Genomic DNA, 9,759 nt, shown 5'->3' on the forward strand with positions numbered 1-9,759 from the left:
CCTGCCCCGCCCCCGGCCTCACCCTCCTCTCCCGTCCTCCTCCAGACTGTCCTCCCGGCTCCTTCTGGTGGCTCATCCCTCTGCTCATCTTCCTCCTGCTGCTCCTGGCGCTGCTCCTGCTGCTCTGCTGGAAATTCTGTGCATGCTGCAAGGTGAGGTCTCAGGGGAGCTTCCAAGGTCCCCACCTCCCCAGAGACCCCAACAGGGTCCTCAGCACCCCCGGATCCTCAGCGGGGCCCCCGCCCCCCCGGGGCTGCAGGCGCCGTGCAACTCCAGCTCAGTGGCCTCTCCAGCCCAAGCCCCTCCATCTCTCAAAGGCCGATCTGGGGAGCCCCTGTGCTGGCTCAGCCGTGGCGCCATCAGGGAAGGAAGGGCCCTGCCTAGCAGGAGCTGGCCGCCTCCCGGGAGAAGAGACAGGAGGCAGGCGTGCATGGGGGATGCAGGAACAGGGGCTCCGCGGTGACCCCAGTGCTGTGGGGTATTTGTGTGCGTTACAGAGGGAACGAATTCCGTGAGCAAATACATTTGAGGTTTGTTCTGTGCAGGACTTATCCGAGCCTTTGTCCCGGCAGTTTGCAGAGGGAACCTCTAGGGTCCCCGGGAATGAATTCAGGGCGCCATAGATGGAGCAGGACCTCTGCAGACTGGCGGGATAGGGGCCCTTGGCACACACCCGGGGAACCTGCCACACTGCCCCTCTGTGCCCAGCCTAACTCCGCCCTGCGTGACCGCCCGTGCCTCCGGGGAAGGCACCAGTGCCCTCCAGACCACGCGGGCAGGGCTGGGCAGGGCTGGGCTGGGGGCGCTCACCCGGCCAGCCTGGGGCAGCTGTCCGAGCCTCGTCCCCGCCCGCTTGTCTCCTAGACCTGCCTGGCCTGTCTCCCTTGCTGCAACCAAGGTAGGCGGAGCCTCCGCGGCGGGGCGGGGCGGGCGGATGGGTGCGGATGGGGCCCCGCGGGGTCAGGCCCCCCGCGGAGCCGTGGCTGCGGGCTGAGGGAGCCCGGCCGGGCCCCTGTCCCGCAGGCCACATAGTGGGCTTCAAGGAGGACCACTACATGCTGCGGGAGGGCCTGATGGCGTCGGACCACCTGGACACGCCCCTGCTGCGCAGCGGGACCCTCAAGGGGCGCGACACGGTGCGCTGGAAGATCACCAACAACGTGCAGAGGCCGGGCTTCGCCAGCCACGCGGCCAGCAGCAACCCCGCCGAGCTGGGTGAGGGGCTGGGCCCGCGCTGGCCTGGGGCCTCGCTCACGCCCGCCGGCCGCCCCCGCCCCTCCCATGTGCCTTGAGACAGTGTCCCCTGAGCAGTAGGGGGCCCCCCTGTGGCGTGGCTCCCCGAGGGGGCTTCTGGGGTGCCCCTGTGCCGAGGGCTGAGGACCCCGCCTCCCGCAGTGCCCTACGGGCTGTCCCTGCGCCTCGCCCGCCTCTGCACGGAAAACCTGCTGAAGCCGGACACCCGGGAGTGCGAGCAGCTGCGCCGGGAGGTGGAGGAAAATGTACGGGCCGGGCGTGGGGGGAGCCAGGGGGGGCCAAGGGGAGCGCTGGAGCTGGGGTCTCCCTCGGGAGGAGGGCTCCCTTGGGGGTCATCCTGGGGTCTGTCCCATAACTGCTTCTGGAAGGGGACGAGGCCACGGCATGCCACCTGCGTGGCCCTGGCCTGCGTGGCCTGGTGGAGCTCCCCCGGCGCCCAGCCTCACGGCCCCCCCTTGTCTGGCAGCTGAATGAGGTGTACAGGCAGATCTCGGGCGCGCACAAGCTCCAGCAGACCAAGTTCCGGTGGGTGCTGGGGTGGGGGCGGGGGGGTGGGGGCGGGGGGCCTGGCTGTGCTGCCAGTGCCAGCCTGAGCCCCCGCTCCTGGGCTGGGAGGGGCCGCCTCTAGCCCGCCCCGGTGGGTCTCCCCGGGGCAGTCTGGGCGGTCTGTCCTTCGGCCTCGGCCCCTGGCCTCACGCTCCCCTCTCTGCCCACAGGCAGCAGCCCAACGCAGGCAAGAAGTGAGTTGAAGACACAGATGCACCTGCTGTCCGCAGGCCCAGCTCACTGCTCTCTGCACCCCGCTGCCCTCACCCCATTTCTTTGCTTTTAAAGATTTATTCATGCACACAGGAGCTGGGGTACAGGCCAGAGGTGGGGAGTGAGAGGACTCCCCAGAGACAGAGTGGGGAGCAGAGCAGGCGGATCAACTGAATCCACTGCTGCAGGGGCAGCGGGGAGACAGGCGGGGGCTGCTGCGCCCTGGGGTCCCTCCCTGGCCGGGGGTCACACTCAGGCTGCCGTGGCTGCAGACAGCTTCACGGTGCTGCGCTCCACCGCTGCGCCACCAGGGAGGGCCCCTCCCCCCATTTCACACCGAGGACACTGAGGGCCCAGAGGTGCAGGCCTGGCTGAGGCTGTGCTGGGCGCCGAGGCTTGGGGAGGCGGTGGGCCAGCCTGGGTCCCCCGGACTGCAGGTGCTGAATTCCCTGCACTTGTTCCCTGATGGGGGGAGGACAGGCAGGGAGCCGGCAGGGGCCGGACCAGCTCCTGACTGGCCTGCCGCCTCCCACCGGCCCCCAGGCAGGACCACACCATAGTGGACACCGTGCTGATGGCGCCCCGCTCGGCCAAGCAGTCGCTGCTGAAGCTGACGGAGAAGCACGTGGACCAGAGGTCCTTCCACGAGCTCAAGGTGGCCCCCGGCTACTACACACTCACTGCCGACCAGGGTAGGTGGCCGCCCCCACCAAGTGCCCCCGCTGGCCGGGCCCCAGCCTGGTCTGACCGGCCCTGCCCGCAGAGGCCCGCGGCATGGTGGAGTTCCAGGAGGGCGTGGAGCTGGTGGACGTGCGGGTGCCTCTCTTCATCCGGCCCGAGGACGACGACGAGAAGCAGCTGCTGGTGGAGGCCATCGACGTGCCGGTGGGCACTGCCACCCTCGGGCGCCGCCTGGTGAACATCACCATCATCAAGGAGCAAGGTTGGCGAGGGTGGGGTGGCGGACCCCTCCTGGCCTTGCCTTGCCATGACCCCTGCCCTCTCGGGGCCCTCTCCCGAGTCACCTCTCAGGGTGGGAGTGGTGGCCGCGGGGTCCCCGGGAGCCCCCCACCCTTCCCCTGGCTCTTCTCTCCCCTGTGGCCGTTGAGCCTGGGGGTCGACGGGGCCGGTCACCGGACAGGTTGGCTAGAGGAGCGTGGGCAGGCCTGGCTTCTCAGCCTTGCACCAGGGGCCTGGCCAGGGCCTGGCCCCGTCCCGCCCCGGGACACCCGCTTTGTGATGCTCCCCGCCCCCGGCCTGGGGCCGTCTCTGGCCCTGCCCCTCCCTGCCCTGCCCTGCCCTGGCCCTCCGGGAGTGCACTGGACACTGGCACCGCCCCTCCATGTGCTTTCTGGAACAGTTCTGCGCCCCTTCCTCTGCCCTCCCTCCTGGCAAGCCCAGAGGCTCAGGGAGTGCACTGGACACTGGCACCGCCCCTCCATGTGCTTTCTGGAACAGTTCTGCGCCCCTTCCTCTGCCCTCCCCAGAGGGTGGCGGGGTGGGGGGCACGACAGGGCGGGCGCGAGGGCGGTGGCGAGGCCCAGGCCAGGACCCTGACCGGCCCGGCTCCGTGCAGCCAGCGGGGTCGTGTCCTTCGAGCAGCCTGAGTTCCTGGTGAGCAGAGGCGAGCAGGTGGCCCGCATCCCGGTCACCCGGCGCATCCTGGACAGCGGCAAGTCCCAGGTCTCCTACCGCACGCAGGACAACACGGCGCAGGCCCGGCGGGTAAGGGGCGCTGCTGCGGGGGTGCGGCCGGCCTCCCTGCAGCAGGGGCGCCCCGCTCACCCCAAGAGTCAGGGACACCGGTGAGACCCCACTAATGTCCTCTTGCACCAACCCTGGCACCACCAGAGTGGCCGACCCCCTGCTGACAAACGGGCCCATCTGCTCAGGTTGGGGGGCTTTGGGCTTCTTGAGGTGGGGTCACGGCCCGGTGCCCCAGGCCACACTCCCAAGGGCAGTCACTGCCCAGCTGACCCTCCCGGGGCCAGGCCAGCCCCTCAGCCGGGAGGACCTCGTCAGTATGTGCGTGTGCCGTGTGCCTGCACCCCCTTCTTCCGGGCCGTCGTCGGGCGCCCCAGGGCCAGGGTGGACGGGTGTTTTGGCTCTCAGGTTAGTTTGTCGTCAGACTTTAAAACTGAAATTTTTCATTTCAAAAAATCACTCAAAAAGTCACCAGGGTCGAGTCCCTGAGGCCTCGGGCCCATCTGGCAGAGGCGGGGGGCGCGTGCCCAGAGGGGCCTGGCCCGCCTCACCCTGCCTTCGCCCCATCATGTACTGGGGGGACCGGCCCCTGCCTGCCTGGCCAGCCTCCGGCCCCCAGGAGGCAGCTGTCCAGAAGCCCGTTGGGTGTGCGAGGCCCTGCAAGATGTGGGCCTCAGCTGTGCTTCTACAAAGGTTCTCTGGGCCTTCGCCATTTTCGGAGACAATTTTTTCATTCCCCAACTTTTCATTTTGGAAAACGCCAGACCTACAAGAAAAATAGACTAGGAACTGCTAGTCTTCGCCTGGCCTCGCCCAGGGGCCCGGGTGTGGCCTGGACACACATGCGCAGACGTGCCGACGGGCTCCGGACCTCTGGCTGCTTCTAAAGAGTTTTCATTTTTATTTTCTCCCGACACGTCTCTCCCAGAGGAGGGAGCACCCCTGGCCCCCGCTCAGATGTGCGCGGCCTTTTCCTGGTCTAGTACCCAGTCAGGGATGGAGCGTTGCTTCTTCCTGCCCCGTATCTTTAGTCTCCCTAATACAGAGTCACCCCCAAGCTTTGTCTTTGTCACTCTGACAGCTCTGAGGTGTGCCCAGGTCAGTGCGCCCAGGTCAGTGCGCCCAGGTCAGTGCGCCCAGGTCAGTGCACCCCGGCCAGTCCAGAGGATTCTGCTTTTTAAGCTTTGGCAGCAGGCGCCGGCTGGGAGCAGAAGTGCTGGTTTCGGGCGCCACCTAGTGGTCACGCGTGAGAAGGCCCCAGCCGGGTGCAGGTGCACCCACATCCTGGGTGCTCTGGACACTCTGTGCAGTGGGAGACGACAGCCAGGGCTGATGGGAGCACCCCGCCTTGGAGGCAGGGCCTGGAGGATGCCAGGCTCGAGTGTCATGAAAATCCCAGCGGCCCCAGGCTGAGGGCTCAGCTCTGCGGGCCCTGGCATCGGCGCCTCTCTGCGCCTGGGCTCACAGCTCAGCTCAGCGCCAGACCTGTGTGAGCCCGGCGTGCCTCTTCACCTCTGTGTGCCTCTTCTGTAATGAGGGCAGTGTGTCCACTGCCCCTTGCACTAGTACCTGGTTTTAAGGAGTTGGGAAGGAAGGCACGCAGGACGCGCTCTGCATACGTGAGCCACCACCCGTGGGCGGCCTGGTGGGATAGGCCCTGCGGCACCTGAGGGGCGGGGCGAGCAGCGGCCGTGACCTCCCTCCCCGGGCTGACCCTGACCCCTCCACTCCAGGACTATGTCCCCGTGGAGGGCGACCTGGTGTTCCAACCTGGCGAGACCTGGAAGGAGCTGCAGGTGAAGCTGCTGGAGATGCAGGAGGTGGACTCCCTCCTCAAGGGCCGCCAGAATCGCCGCTTCTATGTCCAGCTCCTCAACCCCAAGTTTGGGGCCCGCCTGGGCCACCCCTCCTCGGCCACTGTCATCATTGGGGACCGAGGTGGGCAGAGCTTGGGGTGGGCTCACGCGGGTGTGGATGGAGGGCCGGGGCCTCCGCAGGTATACGATGCAGAGCGCCCAGTCAGAGCTGAATGCCAGAGAGGCATGGACGCGCCGGTAGTGTCCACCCAGTGCTGGCAGACACGCACCCGAGAAGGGCGACTCGCCTGAGATGCCGCGTAACGAAGCGCCCTGCGTGTATTACCTGGCGACCCCACTCGCGGCCCGAGAGGCCGGGGTCACGTGGCGGCCAGCTGGTGGCGCCTGGCATGCTGCCCGGCCAGGCCTTCACCTAGTTCCCACTGGGGATTCCTGGGCGAGCTGACCCAGAGGCCTGTGCTCTCCGGTGCTAGCCCCAGCAGGGAGCAGCTAGCCCTGACTCGCTGGCAACATGGGAGATGGGGGAGGATTCTTGGGGTGGGGCGTGACGGGGGTTGGGGGAGAACGCCGGGCTGCCGAGCACTGTCCTCCTGGGCCTCCAGCGCACTTGGCGGGGCCCTCTGACGCCCCCCCAGGGGTGGGGAGGAGCTCTCAATCGAGGCCTGTGGGGAAGGAGCCTTGGGGGCTTAACTGGGTCTCCGGAGCCCCCAAGCAGTGAGGGTGGGTTCCTGCTTCCCTCCAAGAGGGGGTGTCAAACTGGCTGTCCCCTGACTTGACCTGTTACAGATGAAGTTGATGAAATTATGAACCAGTCACTGTTATCATCCGCACCCACCCGGTGTGAACTGGGCACCCCACAGAACCCCAATGCCAAGGCAGCTGGATCCCGGAAGATCCACTTCAACTGGCTCCCCCCTCCTGGCAAGCCCAGAGGGTACAGAGTAAGATGGGGCCTGGGGGTGGAGGATGGACGCGGGGTGCTGGGGGCCCAGGGCCCCGAGGAGGGGGCGGGGAGACCCCTGTGTCCGTCTGGCACGTGCCTCCGGGACACCGCGCCCTGCCCCCCCTGCCTGTGACCCCGCCCCTCGGCCCTCCTGTCCCACCTGCTCACGGGCACAGTAAAGGGCGGCCAGTGGCAGGATGAGCAGCGCTGCTGACCGCTGCCCGCCCTCCCTGGGGGCAGGTGAAGTACTGGATCCAGGGCGACTCTGAGTCCGAAGCGCACCTGCTGGACAGCAAGGTGCCCTCCGTGGAGCTCACCAACCTGTACCCGTTCTGCGACTACGAGATGAAGGTGTGCGCCTACGGGGAGCAGGGCGAGGGGCCCTACAGCTCCCTGGTGTCCTGCCGCACCCACCAGGAAGGTGAGGCCCGCCGCATCGTCCACCTGTCCGCAGCCCGCTGCTGGCCGCCAGCAGGCCTGGCCCTGCCGCTCACGGCTCTCCCCCCACCCCACCAGTGCCCAGCGAGCCGGGGCGACTGGCCTTCAACGTCGTCTCCGCCACGGTGACCCAGCTGAGCTGGGCTGAGCCGGCCGAGACCAACGGCGAGATCACAGCCTACGAGGTCTGCTACGGCCTGGTCAACGAGGACAACCGTAAGCCCCGGCCCCCCATGCCCGGGCCGCGGGAAGCCCCATCGCCCCAGGGGTTGTGGCAAGGGCTGGGCGGTGCATTCTGCGTGGGGGCTGGGGTGGAAGGTCAGCGCCCGGTACGTGCAGTGGGGCCCGGGCCCCACACCCCACGACTGCTTGGTCCGCCCCAGTAATGGGGAGCTCAGCACCCCATATGACCTGTGGACCTCGTGCAGGCCAGCTCAGCACTCGGGGCCCTGCGGGGCAGGGGCCAGGTCACACTGGTGCAGCTCCCCACAACCAAGCACAGCGTCTCGGGGTGCTCTGCGCCCTCAGCCTGTCTGGGCTCACAGCTGTGGGCCCACAGCCCACGCGGGGGTCTCTGTCCTCACCCCTGAGGGTGTCAGCTGTGGCCTGAGGTTGCCGAGAGGCCCCCCTAAGGCACGGAATATTCCGGGTAGCCCTCCCAGTCCGGGACGTCTGTGGGGTGCCCGCCCGCCTCCCGTTCCCCACTGGCTGACAGATGCGAGGGGGTGGGCCAAGGAGCACCAGCGGGGCAGCCAGCGCCCGCCCGCCTCTGCCCAGGCTGGCAGCCTCCATCAGTCTCCCGAGCACAGGTGTGTGCTGGGATTGGCACCGAGGCTCTCAGGTGGCATCTTCCAGAATCCCCTCTGGGAACGGGGGCATTTTCTGGCCTTCCCTCACTTCCCCAAAGTCTTCCAGGGGGGAGCACTGGCTCCCCTCTTGCGGAGCCCTGGTCACTCGGAGCAGAGGGGACCCCTTCTCCCAGGGCTGCGTGCACGCAGGCCCAGCACCCTGCCCTCAGCCCCCCCAGGCCCAGCCTGCCCTGCGCAGCAGCCCTGCCCCCCCCGAGGTGTGCCCAGGTCAGTGCGCCCATGCCCTGCGCAGCAGCCCTGCCCCCCCCCATCCTCGCCCAGCTCCTGTGCCGCCGAGCACCTGGGGCTCGGTGCTGGGCCGTGAGCGCACCTCACCTGTGAAGCAGGCGGCCTCGCGGGGAGGCACCTGAGATGTAGGACCAGCTGCCCAGGGGCCCAGGGCCCGTGGCCAGCAGTCTGGCGCCGCCACTGACTGGAACCATGAACCCCTTGGCAAGCAGGCCCCCCTTCTCTAAGCCAGCCACCCCGATGCTAGGCTCGGCACATGCAGGGGGTCCCCAGCTCCTTGCTCCCTGCCGGACCCCACCCGCCCCCCGGGCGCAGTTCGGGGGCTGGGCGGGAAGGGAGGGGTCCGGCCACCTCAGAGGTGAGCCAGCACCAGGCTGGACCCCGGACGACCCCTGTGACACACCCCAGGTCCCATCGGGCCCATGAAGAAGGTGCTGGTGGACAGCCCCAAGAAGCGGACGCTGCTCATCGAGAACTTGCGCGAGTCCCAGCCGTACCGCTACACGGTGAAGGCCCGCAACGGGGCGGGCTGGGGGCCTGAGCGCGAGGCCATCATCAACCTGGCCACCCAGCCCAAGCGGCCCATGTCCAGTGAGTGGCCGGCCGGGAGGCACAGGGGCTGGGGGCGGCCAAGGCCGGGGCCGGGCTCACCGCCCCCCGCCCACCGCCCCGCTCCCCGCAGTCCCCATCATCCCGGACATCCCGATCGTGGACGCCCAGTGTGGGGAGGACTATGAGCACCTACTCATGTACAGCGACGACGTGCTGCGCTCCCCGGCCGGCAGCCAGAGGCCCAGCGTCTCGGACGACACCGGTGAGCGGGCCTGGGGGCCGCGGGAGCAGTCCGGGGCGCCTGAGTGGACGCGGGCCGTCGCCGGTGCCGGGAGAGCAGAGGGGCCCGTGGCTGCGGGCTGTGGAGGGCCAGGCTGCAGGTCCCTGCCGGCCCCAGACAAAGGGCAGCGGGGTCCACAGTTTGGCGAGAGGCCGGGCTGGCACCGACACGGAGGAGAGCGCGTGGTCACGTGGTCACGGGCCATCGTGTGCAGACGGGAAGCTGCACAGCCCGGGCACGAGGGACAAACTGCCTTGCAGGCGCGGGGCGGGGCCCGTGGGAGCCGGCTGGGCACAGGAGCCCCAGGACGGCCACCGCGCGGGGCTGGCCAGCCGTCCCCTCCTTGACTGCCCAATGCAGCAGGGACCCAGCTCCGAGGACCCGTCCCCGCCCCCTCTCTGCGCGTTTGTGGATCTTTAAAATGAGCTGCCAGTGGGACAGTGCCAGAGGAAGGACGCAGCTGCCCGCCAGGGCCTGGACCTGGGCCTTGGGGACCTCGACCCAAGGGCCAGGAGGGTTGGGGTACAAGCAGTGGACTGGATGGGGCCAGCGTGTGACGCCCTCGGGCGTCTGAACGGCCCCTGCGGGCGGCTCTCGGTGGCACAGGCCGCGGGAGGCACCGGGCCAGGGCTCCCGTCTCCAGGCTGTCCAGAGGCCCTCGCAGGGATGCGACTGCCCAGGCCGCCTCGTCGGGGCCCAGAGCTCGTCGACACCCCACATCTGGATCCCAGCGAGCCAAGCGCGCGCTCGCGCGGGCGCGCCGCCGGCGGTGCCAACGGGGCCCTTCGTTGTTCCCAAGGCGGCGGCTGGAAGTCGGAGCCCCGGCTGGGGGCGGAGCAGGACCTGCGGCGCGTCACGTGGCGGCTGCCCCCGGAGCTCATCCCGCGCCTGTCGGTCAGCAGCGGGCGCTCCTCC

At 68.9% G+C, this 9,759-nt stretch overlaps 1 protein-coding gene across 1 annotated transcript in view; it reads left to right on the forward strand.

Annotated features, from left to right (window-relative positions):
* ITGB4 (integrin, beta 4) overlaps positions 1 to 9,759 on the forward strand; it is a 26,970-nt gene that overhangs the window by 13,373 nt on the left and 3,838 nt on the right. Inside the window, exons 15-30 of the mRNA XM_012732995.1 lie at positions 2 to 152; positions 865 to 898; positions 1,024 to 1,215; positions 1,396 to 1,499; positions 1,721 to 1,779; positions 1,971 to 1,994; positions 2,557 to 2,705; positions 2,777 to 2,956; positions 3,590 to 3,738; positions 5,451 to 5,655; positions 6,321 to 6,475; positions 6,718 to 6,898; positions 6,994 to 7,131; positions 8,421 to 8,603; positions 8,695 to 8,826; positions 9,644 to 9,758. Coding sequence (XP_012588449.1) covers positions 2 to 152; positions 865 to 898; positions 1,024 to 1,215; positions 1,396 to 1,499; positions 1,721 to 1,779; positions 1,971 to 1,994; positions 2,557 to 2,705; positions 2,777 to 2,956; positions 3,590 to 3,738; positions 5,451 to 5,655; positions 6,321 to 6,475; positions 6,718 to 6,898; positions 6,994 to 7,131; positions 8,421 to 8,603; positions 8,695 to 8,826; positions 9,644 to 9,758 — 2,151 coding nt within the window. The remainder of the gene's footprint in view (position 1; positions 153 to 864; positions 899 to 1,023; positions 1,216 to 1,395; positions 1,500 to 1,720; positions 1,780 to 1,970; positions 1,995 to 2,556; positions 2,706 to 2,776; positions 2,957 to 3,589; positions 3,739 to 5,450; positions 5,656 to 6,320; positions 6,476 to 6,717; positions 6,899 to 6,993; positions 7,132 to 8,420; positions 8,604 to 8,694; positions 8,827 to 9,643; position 9,759) is intronic.

This window comes from Condylura cristata, unplaced genomic scaffold, assembly GCF_000260355.1.
Source record: "Condylura cristata isolate star-nosed mole 26May11 unplaced genomic scaffold, ConCri1.0 scaffold00038, whole genome shotgun sequence".
Classification (NCBI taxonomy): domain Eukaryota; kingdom Metazoa; phylum Chordata; class Mammalia; order Eulipotyphla; family Talpidae; genus Condylura; species Condylura cristata.